General features: G+C 44.4%; 1 protein-coding gene across 1 annotated transcript in view; it reads left to right on the top strand.

The window, feature by feature from the left end:
* Positions 1–18387, top strand: part of LOC308340237 (cilia- and flagella-associated protein 337-like) — a gene marked incomplete at both ends in the record, with an annotated part of 41259 nt that overhangs the window by 11703 nt on the left and 11169 nt on the right. Inside the window, 10 exons of the mRNA XM_080799395.1 lie at positions 596–698; positions 4611–4717; positions 4798–4877; positions 5748–5802; positions 6477–6522; positions 7979–8038; positions 9164–9329; positions 15411–15503; positions 16121–16216; positions 17679–17737. Coding sequence (XP_080655521.1) covers positions 596–698; positions 4611–4717; positions 4798–4877; positions 5748–5802; positions 6477–6522; positions 7979–8038; positions 9164–9329; positions 15411–15503; positions 16121–16216; positions 17679–17737 — 865 coding nt within the window. The remainder of the gene's footprint in view (positions 1–595; positions 699–4610; positions 4718–4797; positions 4878–5747; positions 5803–6476; positions 6523–7978; positions 8039–9163; positions 9330–15410; positions 15504–16120; positions 16217–17678; positions 17738–18387) is intronic.

Genomic DNA, 18387 nt, shown 5'->3' with positions numbered 1-18387 from the left:
AATAAGAGGCATGTGGTATCTTTTTCATGGTGAGCAGCTACTGCTTGCTGAATGCCAATTAGGTAGCATGGGGGTCTGTGGGAAGGATATTCCATAGGTTTTCTCAACAAATACTCAAAACAACCCTTTATAATAGATAATATTATCCCCATTTAAGAGATTTAAAAAGTTAGAGTTTTCAGTATTTAAACAACTTGTCCAGGGTCAAAGACCTATTTTTAGCCTCTTCACCTTTTTTCTTTGAAGATTTTAATTAATTAATTTATTTGAGAGAGAGCGAGCGAGCACGTGCGCAGGAGGAGGGGCATAGGGGGAGAGAGAGGGAGAGAGAGAGAATCTTGAGCAGACTCCATGCAGGCTCCCTGTCCCACTCCCAACTGGGTGTGGGACAGGGAGCCTCAATCTCATGACCCTGAGATCACAACCCTGAGATTATGACCTGAGTCGAAACCAAGAGTCATAAGCTTAACCGACTGAGCCACGCAGGTTCTCCCTATCGTGTTAACTTTTCTTAATAAAGCAATAGATGCCTCATCCAGTGTCCATGGCATACCTTCGGTTCAGGTTTTCATCCTTTCTGTTTTTCCTGAGCAAGATCTCCGCCGGAGCCGTGCCTGGTGGTCTCCCACCAAGAGCCCGTGGTGTGCTGCCGCTACAACCCCGCCTTCAGGCAGGTGGTCAGCTGCTCCGAAGCATCTGTAAGTATCAGCTCTCGCTTTCTTCAGCAATGATGGATTTGTGAGCGTGGGCCCAACTCCATTGTCCTCGCCTTGGAGCTGAGCAGAATGTTCTGGGGACATTCTGGCCCCAGAGGTTAAGAATTCTACTAGACTTCTTCAACTCTACTATTTATCAAGTATTGTTTGGACACTCTTCTTTGAAAGCTGGGTGGAAGAGCTCACAGTTTCCCCAGTGGCTTGTAGTGTGAGCTCTTTGGAAGACCCATCGGGTACTAAGGAATGGTATTATTTCATGGTCGTGTAAGAGGATTAACGCAACCCTATGACTTACCTTGTATCTCTAATCTGGAGCTGAGGGTATGGAGCATTCCACATTCACTTCCCCTTTCACCGGCATTTACAAGGATCATGCTGGCCCCCTCCTAGATGAGTGACGCAGTGTCTGGTTCACAGGAGGGGACATAACCAGGGTTCTTTGAATAAGGAGTGAGAGCAGAGAAGCACGCACATCCCATAACCCATGTCCTTCTGCCCTTGAGCTAATGGGGGCAGGGCAAGTAGATCCCAAGTATACTCCAGATGTTTAAGTGTTTTGAAATCTAAATCATTGGTTCACTCATTTTCTGAATCACTGGCCTAGGCTCTTGCATTATAAGCCAGCGTCCCAGGCCATCTGGCTGTGCCCTCTTTCCTTCTACCTGCAGTTGCCTGGCACACCCTGTCTTTAGGTTTTATAGCCCTGGGGGGCACCACAGTCTGGAAGTTTGGACCTCTGCTCTTCATGTTCACACTCACGTTGGCATTGCTCCCAGTGAGACACAGTTGTCTTTGCATATGTTCTTGCCAGTCACTCAGAGATTAGTCATCACCATGGCTTTATTAAGTATTGAAAGAAATAGAGTATTTGGTCTGTTGATCAAAAGTTTTTTATGATGACTCCTTCTCAATTCATCTCAAAGAATGTAGATTCCTGCATAGTTGGGGATCCCAATTATAAAGGAGCATTTTCCCTCCAGATTTATCAGAATAACTTGTGACTCCAAGAACACCAACCTTCTGGTCTCAGCATCCTGCCCAAGCCTGTCCCTGGAGCTGTCCAACATTTTCCAATCTCCACCCTGGAATCTCCTGCTTCCTCCTCTTCTCTTAAACTCCACAGCAATCCTTCAAGGTCCAACTCAAGTGCTCTCTCTTCCACAATCTTGCCTTCACTGCCCTGGACCCATACAGGCACCTCCTTCTTCCTGAACTCCCAAGTTAGTTCCTCTCAGGTGGTGCTAGATTCAGTTCTCACTTGTCCTGCTTTGCGTCACACACGTGAGCCTTTGCATCTCTTATCATTCACCAGGCACTTAGGGCAACCTGCAGCTCATCTATGTTTCCCTCCTCTTTCTTCTTGATCTGTCAAAGCCCTTCTTATTCTTCAATGCACAACTCTGGATATCAGCTCCTCTGAGAAAAGTTCCTAGAACCCTCCCACACCTAGGCAGAAGGAAGGGCTCCATTACCATTTGGGCTCTTAATTCTATGCTAACACAGTCAGCCTCCTTCAATAGCATTGCTTTTGATAACGCATATCTTCCCTACCTGTGGGTGGTAAGGAGATGTTGAATTGAGATATAAATACTCTCTCAGCTCTTAACTGTATTAGGCACATGCTGGTAAACTCTAAGATACTGAATTGAGTTATTGATTTGAGTATTTGCTCACCTTGCAGATCTGTGTGAAATCTTTATAACCCATGCCCACTGTCACAACTCACAGTATCTAAGCCACATTACAGCCTATATTTGTGGAGGAGAGACTGTAGCCCAAGGTCTTCATGATGCCCAAAGTTATTAATGCCACTACACCATATTTTATTCATCGAGTTGCCTAGCAGAGAACGAAAGACCACCAACTTTTAATGCTTCTGAAAATTTTATGCTTGAAAATGGCACCATGTAAACTTAATAAATACTCAGTCAAATGTTTACAATGTATGACATTGGAACCACAACTTACTCACATCCATATCGATATATCCAGTTATATGTACTATGGAAGTTTACTTTTCAGGAATAACGAATAATTTTTCAAAAAAATAAAAATTAAAAAAAGGATAATGAATAATTTTTCAACAGAGTTTAAGGCTACAAATATTTTGTAAATGTTTTAAAATCTAATAGCAAGATTACACTTCATTGGGGATATGGTTGCATTTTAATATGTTTAATTGAATGGTAACTTCAAAAGGAAGCCTCACTTGGGGCAAGGAAGTTCTTAGAGGAGCCCTGCTAGGACATGAAATTCCATCTACAAAATGCACCTAAAAAGTATAAATAGCACATTTAGACTTTTCTTTGTTCTATAAATAGAACCCTAAACTCATTTTTAAAGATATTTTAATTGCTCGCTTCAAACTTTTCACTCCCATTACCTGCAGTAGCTGGCGGTGTTCTTGGGGGAATTTCTTTTTAAGGAGACAAACGTGTGACTATTTAATCACTTAATGGGAAGACAGGTCCAAGGGAAGATGTCTCTGTTGGGTGTCATCCAGGGCTTATCTGCCCTGCTCCAGGCCCTTCTGCTCATTCTTCCATGGCAACTGGTACTTCATTCAATTCTGGACCTCAACCATATTACAAATCACTGTATGTTGTGAAGCTTTGGGATGTTTGCAAATGTTGAAATAACTAAGGTAAAACCCAGTAATGCTAAGGTTCTATTGCAATATTAAGGAGAGCAAATGGTTGTACCTGAGCTGTAGACATCTCCAGGAGCCCTGACACTATAAGAGGACAGAGGAGAAGGAAACAAAGTGTACACTACAAAAAGCTGGTCTCAGGTATTTGAAATCAACAACAGTGAGAGGATGCCTTCTGGTTTTGGGATCAGAGACCTGGAAGTCTCTCTAGGTTGATGGAGCAGACTCTTTCACAAAGTGAAAGACTAAGAGAAACATTCAGTAGTTCTGAGAAAGAGTGTGTCCTCAAGCATTTTCCCTCTCTTCCTGTGACTGCCTTTGGGTACAGGCTCCAGAAAGCCTGCCCCAGAGGATGCTATCCTTAGGGTGGGCACTTACCTACCCGAAGTCATGAAAGATGCCTCCCCACTCCCTTCACAGATGATTCTCATTCAAAGGTTGCTCAAGGGATGGGGCTCAAAGAAAACAATTCCCCCTGGAACTAGCTGGACTGAACAAAATCTTAAAGCTGAGGGTTTAGAAGATATGTCCATCCACCCAAATAGGCCGTTTTTCTCATTTGGCTTTGTCTTGGTGCCAAATAAATTTTGCTGCTCAAAATTCAATCCACACTTATTTCTCTGAGCCTCAGTAGTCAGGAGATTTTTATCCAAAGATTTCTAAATTTTCTCATCTTCTCACTGAGTGTTAAGGGATAAATTGTGTTCCCCCCAAATTTGTATGTTGAAGTCTTCACCCCAGCCGCTCAAAATGTGACTGTATTTGGAGATAGAGCCTTTAAAGAGGGGATGAAATTAACACAGGGTTGTTAGAGTGGGCCCTGATCCAATCTGACTGGTGTCTGTATAACAAGAGGAAATTTGGACACATAGAGAAACCCTGGGTGTGCACGCACGGGGGAAAGACCATGAGAGAACACAATAAGAAGGTGGCCGTTTGTGAGCCAAGAAGAGGCATCTCAAAGGAAACCAAACCTGTCAACAACTTGATCTTGGACTTCCAGCCTCCAGAACTGTGACAAACTAAATGCCCATTGTTTAAGTCCCACATTCTGTGGTATTTTGTTATGCAGCCCCAGCAAACAAATACACTGAGGTAAGCCAACTTGCATTGGACTTACAGATGGATACTTTCAGGGTAAATTTTCATCTTTCATATCCAAGGCAATAGACTTCTAAACGCAAATTCCCTTTAATTTGATAACCATTCTCTCTGTGTCACTTGTTTCCAACTTCCGGATACAGGTGATAAAAGTATGGGACTTCGAAACAGGAAGGCTGTTGTCTGGATTTACTGGGGCTCATGACAATGCTGGAATCACATGTCTGACTTTCGACACCAGTGGAAGAAGGTATGTGTCTTCTTCAGTCTCTTCAACCATCAGGCAATGAGATCCCTGACATGATTTCCTGACAGGAGACTATTTCCTAGGCTAATCACTGGGGGCAGAGATGGCTGTCTGAAAATATGGAGCTACAACAATGGACATTGTCTGCACACACTGAAACATGGCAAGTCACTTCCTACCAAGTGTTCCTATAACATAATGACAAGGGATTGGGCATTTGTTGTCAGTGTAGAAGAGACAAATGAGATGGAGTCTAGAATGCATATAACAGTCCTGCGTCCCTTCTCCCTGGCACTTCATTTTACCAATGACTATACTTCTACTGAGGAGAGCCATACTTTACATAAACATATGTGCTCCCAGCCAAGCCCGTGCACTCAGTACTTTATTACCTGGTATATTTATTTGAGTTTTCGGACGAGCTTAACTTTTCCAAACATTTTAAACATCACACAAGTCAAAATCTAGACAAATAAACTAAAAGCTAGTCTGTTTTGTGCGTTCTGGTGATTCCCCCCCCACACACCCAAGGCAGCTTTATTCCACTAGTTCACATGCTGTGCCTGATCTTGGTAGAATTTCCACAATTCTGGCCTGTCACCCTTGTATGAGCAAGATAAAAGGCAGATGGTTTTCAACTCTCAGAGAATATAAATGAAGTCGAAGTAAGAAAGACAAAAATCACTGAGGGTAATGAATTTGTGATTCCCAGATCTGCTTTTGACATACATGCATTCACTTGTTCACTCACTCGCTCAGCAAGTGCTGGGCACCATGGAGGGTCCTGTCAGCAGAAGGCCAGCCTCTTCCCAGAGCTGAGCAGGGGCGGGGCCAGCCTTTTAGGGCAATGAGTATAGCCAGAAACCAACAGTGCTGTGGAGCCTTGAAAGACAGCTAACTGTGGTCTGAAAACTAGAAAGTCATTACTGAAGTTTTCCCCAGTTATCAGTTTGTTTGTGTCAATATGTTCAAGCTGGTTCAAGAACCAGTGAAGAAAAATATCTAATATACTTTGATAATGTGACCTTTCTAGATGAAAAGCAAAGTGAAGTCTGTGATTGTACCTACGCGGAGGTGAACCAAAATAAGTGAGTTTTATTTGGCTTGGATATAGAGAGGCATCTTTTTGATACAAAATCTATCCTGGAGGGGGACACCAAGAGAGTGAAGGGAATTTTCCAGAAGGAAATGGGTCAAAGAATTTCTAAGGATGCCAGTTGCTCCCTGATGGTAATTTAGGTGGCTAGGCTCTTCTACAATATTTTAAGCAATTGTCTGCCCATTTTGATGACTGCTTAGAGGTAGAGATAGGGAGCACTGTCTGTCCACCAAATGCTTTCTAAAGGAGTAAAGCAGACTAGATCGCTAGAGTAATGAAATTTAGCACCCACAAGTCAAAGAATAAAAATCCCGTAAATTCTCTCCTGAACATCATGAGTGAAAACAATTCCTGATCAGTTTCTGTTTGTGCCTTGCCTCCATGGTTCAACCATGCCGTTCAGATAGAGTAAGCCTCAGGAGAGCAGCTGCTCACAGAGCATCATCTATAGATCTTGGAAATTATAGATCCCTTAAGTACCAGTGAAAACACTGACCCTAATTTATCCAATTACATTTTATATTGTTCTTCATAAAAAACTCTCTGGCTCACTCCATTTATCCACATAGACATCGCAAAATTAAACCACAGTCTTGACTGCAGACAAAATTAAAGAGATAATAAGCTTAAGTATTGAAATGTGCTACTCTGTTACTGTTCTAGGTGTATCATAGCTGTTGGATGGGACAGAAGAATAAATGTATATTTTGTAAGTGGAATATACAAAATTAGGTATTCAAAACCCTGCTTCCAATTGCTATCCTCCCCCCACCCATAGATTCTTTTCCCACTGAAAACAACATTTGTAGTAATTCCTCATGCTTCTTCTCTTTACTACAAGTCATGATATAGACAGAAGAACTCCCCCCTCCTTCCCTTTCTCCCTTTAAAAAACCTATTTTAGAACTGTTTTTTGTTTCAGTCTCTTCCCTCTAGTTTTCTCTTATGGGAAGAAGTGTAATGACTCTGCACCCAGTTCTGGGAGGGGGTGGGGGAAACAAGTCTCTGACACCAGCTGCTGTCCTATAATTCAGCTCAATCCTGACACCATCTACCTGGAGATGGTATTGGATCTCACAGGTTAAGGACTTAGTCTCACAAGCTGGTCCTTCTTGCCCCTCAACTTCAGACACCTCCCATGCTCTCATCACTTAAGAAATTCCAAAACTTTTGGGAGCTATCTGCCAAAAATGGGGACCAAGACCAAATACCTGTTTCTTATCATAAACCACAATACCACAAAGTGCTAGCTAGAATTGCTACCAGAGGCACAGAGGGCATCCCCAGGAATCCAAAGCAGACCATGCCTGGAATGCGTAGCTCTCCACACCTTGCCTCGTGCTCTTACCCCTTGTACAGGCTGGCGTGCTCCCTCCTCCCCTGTGTACAGGGTCTTCAGCTGTATCTCACATACCCTCATCCCTAACTGAGGGTTAACCTCCCTATCAACTGCGCAGCCCTTTATTTTCTTCCTTCTCCCTCCCACTTTGTCTTTCTGCCCTAGTTCCTCTCTAAGTGGAAAGTGGAGATGAAATGCCATCCATAAGCAGCTCTATGGGGGAAAAATTCTTTTTTATGGCTTAGAGAAGGAGAAGGGATTCAGAGACAGGGGAAGCTGAAAATGCTGACTGCAGCTAAGTTTTAAATCTACCTGTGACATTTTATTTCCCCTGCTTGCTATGCTGGATGGTCATGGATTTCTGACGGTCTTTAAACATTGTAAGTTCTTTATTCATTTGAAGGTGGACCATATTTCACAGCCTAAGCCTTGCGTCCCCAGATGATTTGAAAGATGGCTACCCGAGAAGCCCTGGCGTTGAATTCGTCCTTTGGTATTATAGGTTCCTGAGCTGAAGGCTTTTGTTTTAACACATGCAACAGCTATGGGTCTTATTACGAAGGCGAAGCTGTGCAGACTGTCCAAGCAGGGTTTGTCAGTTGACATATGATTTGTTGAAATGCAATCACCCAAACGTCAGAAGTGGATTGCTTTTTATTCCCACCAGCACTAGGGGAATTTGCTTTGACATTTCGAAAATCTACATCACTGGTGGGGTGAGGGGTAGGGTTATAAAATGTGCCAACACCTTCTCTCTGAAATTGTGAGTGTGTTGGCAGCTCATTTCACTGCTTATAGAATGTCTCCTCTTTGGCTTTACATACAGGATGTACCACATGACTTTCATCACTTCTGGAAGCCCCAGCCACACTGGCAGGATGACCTGGTGAGCCCCAGTCCACTGTCTGACTTCCATCCAAACAGGGACACATGAGGCAGATATCTTTCACTCCAAGGCTCTGCTGTGGCACGATTCATGATGGGTCCAGGTAGAGCTGGGAGCTTGAGCTCCAAGTAGCCACTTTCCCTCCGGGAAGAGTGACAGCTGGGGCATGGGGCTACAGAAACCAATCCACGCAACTCTCTGTGAGCTCAGCCACGACTCATGTCGTGCCGGAATGGCAACCCAAGACGTGGTGGGTGTAACTTTGCTCAAAGAAGCCTCTACTTCCTGCTTCTGTTTGGCATGCAAAATTATATGCAATTACTGTGTCATCCTTGGGCAGCCACAGAGCCTAAGAGCTCACATTCTTGCCCTATGATTTAACGGGGACCCATAAGCAGGGAGTTCTTGTGATTCTTATTAGCAAAGTGCCCCCCCCCAACTTTCTATAGGCTCCCAGGGTTGAATGACCTTCCTCAAAATTGCCTGGATGCCAAGCCAATAAGACAAGTGCTAAGAAAGAAAAGTCACTGTGCCCAACCATCAGCTGCCATGGCTCAACCCTACCTTATACCCCCATAAATATTCCAAAAGGGACAAGTCACTAGAATACAAACTCCAGGAAACCAGACCTTGTCTGTCTTCACCATGGTATTCCCAGGACCTAGCCCAGCATCCAGTTTATAGCGATGCCCAATTCATTTGTTTTCATTCAGCTAGCGTATGCCAAAGGCCTATTGTGGGTCAAATGTGTTTCATTCACTGAAGACGAAGTGATGAGCAAAGTGGTCATCTCATGACCTCTGCCTTCCTGGGGTTTGTGGATTAGTGATTATTGAGTGAAAGAACAAAGTTATGCAGAAAATGCCCCGGAAGTGATGGCCACTGTAAGGATGGGCATCATGCAAGTCCGTGAAGTTCATATACTTACTCATTCAACTATTAATTCACTCAATACATATTTTTGAGCTGCATGGATTGGTTCCAGGTGAGTCTTCGATGTGGGCAAGCACAGAAGGAGGAACCCATCTGCATCCTCTGTCTTAGGCATCAGATGAAGGGGAGCTAGCTGGGGGTGATTGGGGATTTGACTTCTTCCCCATCCCTCTCCATCTCTCTCTTTCTCAGAACCATGGGCACAAGGAGGACATCCTGTGTGTGGCTCAGTGCCCACCTTTTCTTCTTGCCACCTCCAGTTATGATGGGGAGGTCATCATTTGGAATGTCATCTCAGGCCACATATACTGCAAGCTGAACACTCCCACCCCCTCCGATGATGCAGAAGATGGAAAGGGTAGGTCACGGGTAGGCTCCTTGGCTGCTATGCGCAGGCCCCAGCAGCCTAGGACTCTGGCATGTCCTAAAGAGATCTCAGTTCTGGACAGCTTCCCAGTTTGCAGGGATTAGCCTGGTTTCAGGTTTAACCTGTCGGCGGGAGATGCCCAAAGCTGGGAGGAAATTTAAGAGTTTGGCTAGCTCAGTTGACATCCCCAGGCACTCATCCATCAGATGCTGTCTCAGACCAGCTCACCACCTCCGGAGTCTTTTCTCATCTACTATCCACCTAAAGGACTCTCTGCCCTGTTGAGCCCCTTGGGCTTTGCTGCAGTGCTGATTAACCCCTCTGTCTTCATGGGCTCCTTTTGCCCAGCTAGCAAGGCTGCTCTCCCAAGCCACCTCAGACATCATCTTCTGTTGTGTCACTCAGCTATATGCCCAGGCTTTATGCCACCTTCTCCATCAGCCCCCTCAGGTGGCGCCCAGGGTCCCAGAGTCCTCATCCCCTACACTCTGCCACATGGGTCAATCCTTATTACTTGTATGTATGCGTATACACACACACACACACACACTTATATATATATACTTTTGTGTGTGTGTGTGTATATATATATATAAAAGATTTCATGTATTTATTTATTTTGAGAGAAACCATACACAAGCAGGGGGAAGGGGAGGGTGGTGGAGAGAGAGAGAATCTCCAGCAGACTCCCCACTGAGTATGGAGCCCAAAGTGGGGCTTAATTCCAGGACCTTGAGTTCATGACCTGAGCTGAAACCAAGAGTCAGACACTCAACAAACTGAGCCACCCAGGCGTCCCTTATTACTTGTACATTTTATTCCAAAACTTTTCCCCAATCTCCCACCCCATTCTCCCTAAATTTTCTGCCCTGGTTCCATTTCTTCATGACCCTCTTTCTCTGCCAATGTGATCATGGGCCCGTTCATTCATGGCTTCATTCAAAACACACTGTTGAGTTCCTGCTATGTGCCAGGCCCAGTGCTAGGTGTTGGGGCTGTTAACCACACCTCTCTCTCTCTAAGTCACGAACCCTTTGAAAAACACACTTATCTATCCATTTCATGGCTGGCTGTGTTGAATGGAAAACCATGGGAACCCACAGCCAAAGAGTTCCTACCACTCCTTGTCCTACTTCCAGAGTCCAGGTTCATCCTTCCCAAGTGGCAGTCTGTAGACACCCATCTGCCAACAGCCGAGAGACCCACTACCTCACACCCATGGAGCCCCAACAGGGAGATACTGGAGATTTTACATAAAATTGGGGGATTCTTGCATCTCCTGAAACCCAACCAGCAAACCCTCAGAAAACCCCACCCTGCAATCTCCTGCTTGAGGCACCTGATAACTTATTAGCCAAAGAACAGCTCTAATAACTCATTTGATCAGAAAATATCTTTGAGCCATTCCCATCCACATAACCCTGAGGGAGATGCATAGAAAAGACTAGAGAGAGACTTGAGGCCTGATGCTGCCTTCAAATGGCTCACAGTCTAAATTACGACACAAGATGTGCATGCCCAACAGATAAAAGAATGATAAAGCAATGCCTCAGGACTGCTGTGATTGAGACACACTCTGGAAGGTAGTGGCTAGAAACTGAATACCACAAGATTAAAAAGAAATTCTTACCTGTAGACTTTTTTTTTTTTTTAGATTATATTTATCCCTTTGTCAGAGAGTAGAGAATGAGCACAAGCAGGGGAATGGCAGGCAGAAGGAGAAGCAGACTCCCCGCTAAGCAAGGAGACCATTGCTGGACTCAATCCCTGGACCCTGGGATCACAGCCCTAGCAGAAAGCATATGTTTAATCGACCAAGCCACCCAGCCATTCCAGCCTGTTCCCTTATTACTCAGTCTGTTCCTACCCCCTTTTCTATAACATAAAAAAAATTCTTCTATGAGGATCTTTCTGCTACTGCCTAAAACTTTTAAAAATCTTTGAGGGAAAAGTGGTGGCATTTCCTTCTAATGATTATTTTCTTTGCCATTAAAATGAAAATAAAGTCACTGGCCAAGAATGCAATGTTGACCTTTTAGCCAGCAGCTCTAATTTAAAACCCTGTTTGTAGCAGCATTTTTTGCTTAAAGTTATATGACTGCTGGCTTTGAGAAACTCCTTTTCTCCCCCAAATATGAAGCCAGCCATAGCTACCAATAATTCACATTTCTACATTGCACAAATGAGATGAAAATATGGGAAAGTGTCCTACCCTTCCAGGAAAGAGGAGTATTGGCTCCTCTTGAAGGTCAAACCAGAACCCAGTGGTCTTTTTCACATGGGATTGGTTAAGAGGTCACCATCTTATTTGGAAAAACTGTCCAGACTATTCTTCTGAAGTCATTTTTAGTAGAGAGGGGAGCTAAGGGAGAAAGGCAATGGTGTAAGCCAAGCCAAATGAGACCAAAACAAATACTTTCTGCTGGCTTTTTGACATTTTAGCTTCATTCTTCCTTATATTGGGGATTGTCACATCTTCCTTGACATCAAAGAGAAAGAGTTTGACAGTGAAAGAGAACGACAGAGATTGTAACCAGACTAAAATCCGGGAAAGCAGTGGGCTCACCGAGAGACAAAGACTTTTTCTTTTTTCTCCTCCCTCTCCCCTCCCCTCCCCATCCTCCTCCTCTTCCTACTCCCCTCCTCCTAATCCCTCCTCCTTCTCCTCTTTCCCCTCCTCCTCCTCCTCCTCTTTCTTTCTTTATTGTGGTAAAATACACACAGCAACGTGTACAGTGCAATGGTATTAAATACATTATGTGGCTGAGTAACTATCCCCACCGCCCATCCACAGAACCTTCCATCTTTCCCACCTAAAACTCTGTCCCCGCTTAACACCAGCTCCCCATTCTCTCCTCCCCGCGGCCTCCCCTTACACCTTCTGTCTTCATGATTTTGACTACTCTAAGTCCTTCCTGTAAGTGGAATCATACAGTATTTGTCTTTTTGTGACTGGCTTATTTCATTTACCGTAATGTCCTCAAGCTTCATCCACGTTATAGCTTATTCAAGAATTTACTTCCTTTTTTTATTTTATTTTTTAATTAACATATAATGTATTATTAGCCCCAGGGATACAGGTCTGTGAATCACCAGGTTTACACACTTCACAGCACTCACCATAGCACATACGTTCCCCAATGTCCATAATCCCACCACCGTCTCCCTACCCCCCTCCCTCTGGCAACCTCCAGTTTTTTTGTGAGATTAAGAGTCTCTTATGGTTTGTCTCCCTCCCAATCCCATCCTGTTTCGTTAAGAATTTGCTTCCTTTTTAAGGCTGAATCATATTCCATTGTGTGTGGATATGCCACAGTTTGCTTATCCGTTTTCCCATCGGAAGACAATTGGGTTGCTTCCACATTTTAGCTATTGTGAATAATGTTGCTATGAACAAAGGTGTACAAATATCTCTTCAAGACCCTGCTTTTCAATGATTTGGGGTATATACCCAGAAGTGAAATTGCTTGATCATGGGGTATTTTTTTTAGATTTTTTGAGAAACCTTCGTACTGTTCTCCACAGTGGCTGCACCAATTTACATTCCCACCAATAGTGCATAAGGTCCCAATTTTTCCACATCCTTGCCAACACTTGTTCTTTTCTTTCTCCCTTTCTTTCTTTCTTTCTCTCTTTCTTAATAGCATCCTCATGGGTGTGAGGTGGTATCTCCTTGTGGTTTTGATTTGCATTTCCCTGATAAGTGAAGTTGAGCATCTCTTCATGTGCATGTCAGCCATTTGTATAGCTTTTTTGGAAAACCGTCTGCTCAAGTCCTTTGCCCACTTTTGAAACAGGTTTATCTGTTTTGTTTTTTGTTTCTTCTTTTTTTTTTTTTGTTTTCGTTTTAGAGGTTCTCTCTCTAGTCTAGATATGAGTCCCTTATCAGATATATGATTTGCAAATATTTTCTCTCTTTCTGTAGGTTGCCTTTTTACTGTGGGTAGTGTATTTTGATGCACATTTTTATTTTTTTTATTTTTTTAATGATTTTATTTATTTATTTGACAGAGAGAGAGAGATCACAAGCAGGCAGAGAGAGAGGAAGGGAGGCAGGCTCCCTGCTGAGCAGAGAGCCTGATGTGGGGCTCGATCCCAGGACCCTGGGATCATGACCTGAGCCGAAGGCAGAGGCTTTAACCCACTGAGCCACCCAGGCGCCCCTTGATGCACATTTTTAAAAGATTTTCATGAAGTCTAATTTGTCTATTTTAAATTTTATTACTTGTACCTTTAGTGTCATATCCCAGAAATCATTGCCAAATCCAATGTCCTGATGTTTTTGTCCTATTTTCTTCTAAGAGTTTTACTGTTTTAGGTTTTACCTTTAAGTCTCTTATCCACTTCGAGTTAATTTTTATGTGTAAATAAGCATCCAACTTCATTCTTTTGCTGGTGGATATCCAGTTTTCCCACACTATTTCTTGAAGACTATCCTTTCCCCATTGAACAGTCTTGGCACCCTTATCAAATATCATTTGACGATAAATGTAAGGGTTCATTTTTGGGCTCTCTATTCTATTCCATTTGTCTACATGTCTGTCTTTATGTCAATACCACACTGTTTTGATTACTGTAGTTTTATAGTAGTATTAAAGTTGAGAAGTGTGAGTCCTACAGTTTTGCTCTTCTTTTTCAAGATTATTTTGGCTATCTGGGGTCCCTTGAAATTCCCTACAAACTTCACGATGGGTTTTCTATTCTGTAAAAAATACCATTGACATTGCTTTGTGTAGTTTTATTTTATTTTATTTATTTACTTTTTTTGGGGGGGGGTGTGGGGGAGAAATGGACTCCCTTCCATGCAGGGGACCTGACAACGGGCTCGATCCCAGGATCCTGGGATCATGACCTGAGCTGAAGGCAGACGCTTAACTGACTGAACCACCCAGGTGCCCTTAGATTGCTTTGCATAGTATTGACTTTTTAACAATATTAAGTCGGCTAATCCATGAACATGGATGTATTCCCATTTATTTATGTCTTCAATTTCTTCCAGCAATGTTTCGTAGGTTTCATTGAATAAGTCTTTCACTTCCTTAATTCCTAAATATTTTATTCTTTTTGATGCTATTGGAAATGGGGCTGTTTTTGTAATTTCCTTTCCAGATGGTTCCTTGTTTGTATATAGAAATGCAACTGATTATTGTGGGCTGACTTTGTATCCTGCTATTTTGACAAATTCATTTATTAGTTCTTAGATACTAAGCTTTTTAACTAGGAAACTAATATAAAAATATTTATTTATAACTAATGATATTTGTTTATTATAACAATATAATATTTAATAAATATAATTTAAGTAATATTTAGTATTTAATAATAATATAATTATAATTAATATAATAATTTATAAATATTTTTAAAATACTATATTTAATCTTCTATGTCATTTTCCTGAGTTCTTTTAATATTTTATCTCATTTAGTGCTCACATTGACCCTGAGAGATAGGTACTATTGTACCCATTTTCATAGATCAGGAAACCGAGGCCAGAGAGCTCAGTAACAAAGATTAGGAGAGCTTGAGGGCCTGAGTCTACCATGTCCACTATGGTTTCCTGAGTGCACAGCACAGTGCTGAGCTCAGAGGCCAAAATAAATATTGTTGAATGGTTAACAACCTGATACATGAGTGTCCTCACGGTGTTAAATACAAGGAGCAGCACCCCTTGTATTTAACTCCAGTATCAACCCCATTATTTATATGGCCCCTTATTTACATGAGATCATTCATTGCACCTCTACTCTGGGCAACCTATGTACCCTGGAGCCCACAGACTCAAGGAGGGCAATATAAAGGGAGTTCCTTGCCCACAACCTCAAGTAGCAACGTTCTTTGTGGCTCTCACAGCTTTGCTTCTAAAGAGCTTGTTGGGCTTTTCTTCCGCAGCAAATAGTTGAGTTCTGTGTGCCAAGCACTGTGAGGGGATTACAGATAAGTGATAAACAAGACAGATGTGGCCCTTGTGTGGAGGTACTGGAAGACCAAGGCAAAGCAGGGTGGTGGGCTTTGAAGTCATTCCGACACTCGGCTGTGCCGTGAAGATCGGGGTTTGACGTCTCCCCCTAGAGAGCCCTCCCTGCCTCCTGCCCACGGTATCTTTCGAGATTACAGATCGGATGCTGCTTCCCCGAGAAGCCTTCATCCTGCAGGTGCCTGCAGGTGCCTGTTCATTCCTGGGGCTAGTCCTGCTGTGGTTCGGCTCTCTGCTTCCCTTTCTCTCTGCAGCCCTGAGTGCAATGCCTAGGCTGTACCAGAGATTTAACAGATGTTGATTAAAAAAAAACAAACAAACAAGTGAATAGAAGCATGAACATCTTTATGGCCTTGAGCGAAGCTTTTCGCCTTTATAAGCCTCTACTTCCTCATCTGGCCGTGGGGCTAATAATCCAATAAACCATGGGATTTCACATGGTTTTCCATCTTGGTAAATGTCAAAGGTGACATAAAGATTAATTCGTATTATTCCAATCCAGGAATTTTTGGAGACTGGGGCTTCTTGAGAAGCACCCATAAAATCCCGGACAAATTCTCCCCAATCCTTGACTCTCTCCAAAAGCCCTAGGGTCCTGCGCTGCCAGGGCCATTAGCCTTCACACCTGACTTCACCTGGGTTGATTCTTAACCAGCACAGGTGCCTGCTTGCCCAAGCACCCCTGTATGCTCAGCTCCAGCTTCAGGCCCATGGTGGGGTATGGAGGGGGCAGAGTTGTAGGAAGGGGGCAAGAAAGGGCTGTGGGCCTGATGGGGATCACAACCAAACTTTCCCTGGTCACCAGGCCCAGACCGGTGTGTTTCCTGCCTCACCTTCCTGAAGTCTCGGGCTGCCAAATTTGAATCAGCGGCTGCTTCCCTCATCACCAATGGGCCTGGAGGTGAGAATGGCATCCCCCAGAGGCTGTGCTGCTCTTTGCTAAGACTTGGTCACTGCAAGCCCAGGTTTGGAGAGGGGGGTCCCCAGTCACTCATTCCTGTCCTCTGCAACCTCTCCTATCCCTCCCTCTGGCTGCTGTCTCTCCTTGGAACCCAGGCTGACGAGACCCCCACCCTGGCCTGCTCTGGCCCTGTCCTGCCAGCCAGTGAGGTGGTCTGGAGAGTGAGGGCCCGACTCCCCCTTCCTCCAAATCAAGTTTCCTTGCCCCGGCTGCCCACTCAGAGGCCCTCTGCAAGTGGAGTGGGCCACAGAGGACATCATTGAGTCAGGCTGAGGAAACGCCAAGCACGGTCTGTAAGGGGAAGGCCACAAGCAGCCACAGGCGGCCTGACCAAAGAGCGTGAAGAAGACGAACAGAGAATCCTGAGTGGAGATCGGCTACGTAGCCTGCTCATTTTAGGACGAAGAAGCTGGGACTCCCCCAAGAACTTGAGGATGAGCTTCTGAGTCCAGATCTGCCACTAACTAGCTTGGTGACATTCCACAAATGACATGACCCCTCCGGCCCCCCACCGTGGGCTTTAGTAAAATGTAACAAGTGGGCCACGGTCCTGTTCCAAAGCTCTAGGATTTTAATTAAAATTGTGAGTTGAAAGCAGCCAGCCACCTGTGTTCCAGTGGCAAGGGAAGGCTTGAGATATGTGTATTAGTCCCAGGGTACTTGGTCGTCTGTGTTCTTCTCATCATGTAGTGACAGAGGCTGTGGACTCAGGGTCCCAGCGGCCCCCCAAGCTGCAGATGTCCTTGGATGTTTCTCTCCACCCTCCACCATGAGGCATCCATGGCTTGTGCTTTACCCAGTGGGAGCACAGAGCCCCTTAGCTCCTGAGAGAAGAGGAGGAAAGTGCATTCATTAGGGAGCTCCCAAGAGGATGCAGTACACATGGGGTCCCCCTTCACAAAGGCTTGCTCCGTGAACATCCACGTATAAAACATGGTCAAGAATTGTGCATAACTGGTAGGCCAAAAAGGACCCCGCCCCCTCCCTGCCCCGCCGAATTCCTTTGACTAGGCAAGTCCCACAGTGTGTGTGAAATAAGTGCTCATACATACAGGCACAAACACACACACACACACATTATTGCTGTAGCCCAAATTTCTGGACCCTTCCTCTATGGCCAAAGCTGGAGCCTTTCTCATCAGGAAATCTGCCCAGATTGATGGAGAAAGAAAAGGCTACTGAACCAGTTAATCCAAAAGCCATACAGAAGACCCCCGCCCCAGTATTTACTGATAATTCTAACTGATCGGTTAGCCAAGGGAGAAAGAACAAGGCCCTCGGGTCATGAGGCTGCAGGGCCTGTCAGCAAAGGCTCAGACACTCAGCACAGGGGCGGGGGGGGGGGGCGTTGGGGGGGGACTTGCACAGCCACGCTGCCCTTCCTGCTGTCCCCTCCTCACAGGTTCTGTCACCTTCTGGAAGCTGTTTGGTGGGGCCTGTTCCATTGCAAACTTCACTCCCGTAAGTTGGGAAGTTGGTTGGAAATCACTTCCAGGCTTTGGGTCTGTTGTTTTGTTTTTGTTTTTGTTTTTGTTTTTTAAGATTTCATTTATTTATTTGAGAGAACATGTGAGAGCGCACGCAGGGGTGGGGTGGGGGAGAGGCAGCAGGAAAGGGGGAGGGAGAAGCAGACTCCCCACTAAGCAGGGAGCCCCATGCAGGGCACTATCCCAGGACCCTGGGATCATGACCTGAGCTGAAGGCAGTGCTTAAGTGACTGAACCACCCAGGCACACATGCTGTTTTTTTTCTTTTTTGACACTAGCCTGGCTATGAAACACAGCAACTCTTATGGGCTCCAAGTTCTTAGCTTTATTTTTCTATATAGCATTTCCTATCTCACTGAAAGATTAACAAAGTCACAGTGATTGGTTCTTGCTATAAATGAGATATTGCATTCCACTTGCCGTTGTCTGACAGGCAAGATAAAGACATTGTTTTTATCTGCAATGACCCTAATCCCATGTGTATCTCTGATGGACTACGTATGTGTGCACGTGTGTGTGTGTGTGTGATGGGCCCTGTGTGTGTGTATGTGTGTGTGTGTCTGGCTGTCTATGAGTGGCCCCATGTGTACATGTCTATGAAAGGCTATGCTTGTGTGTATGTAT

This window comes from Martes martes (assembly GCF_963455335.1).
Source record: "Martes martes genome assembly, chromosome: 3".
NCBI lineage: Eukaryota > Metazoa > Chordata > Mammalia > Carnivora > Mustelidae > Martes > Martes martes.
The sequence above is the reverse complement of the archived record's forward strand: the minus strand, read 5'-3'. Positions and strand labels throughout refer to the sequence as shown.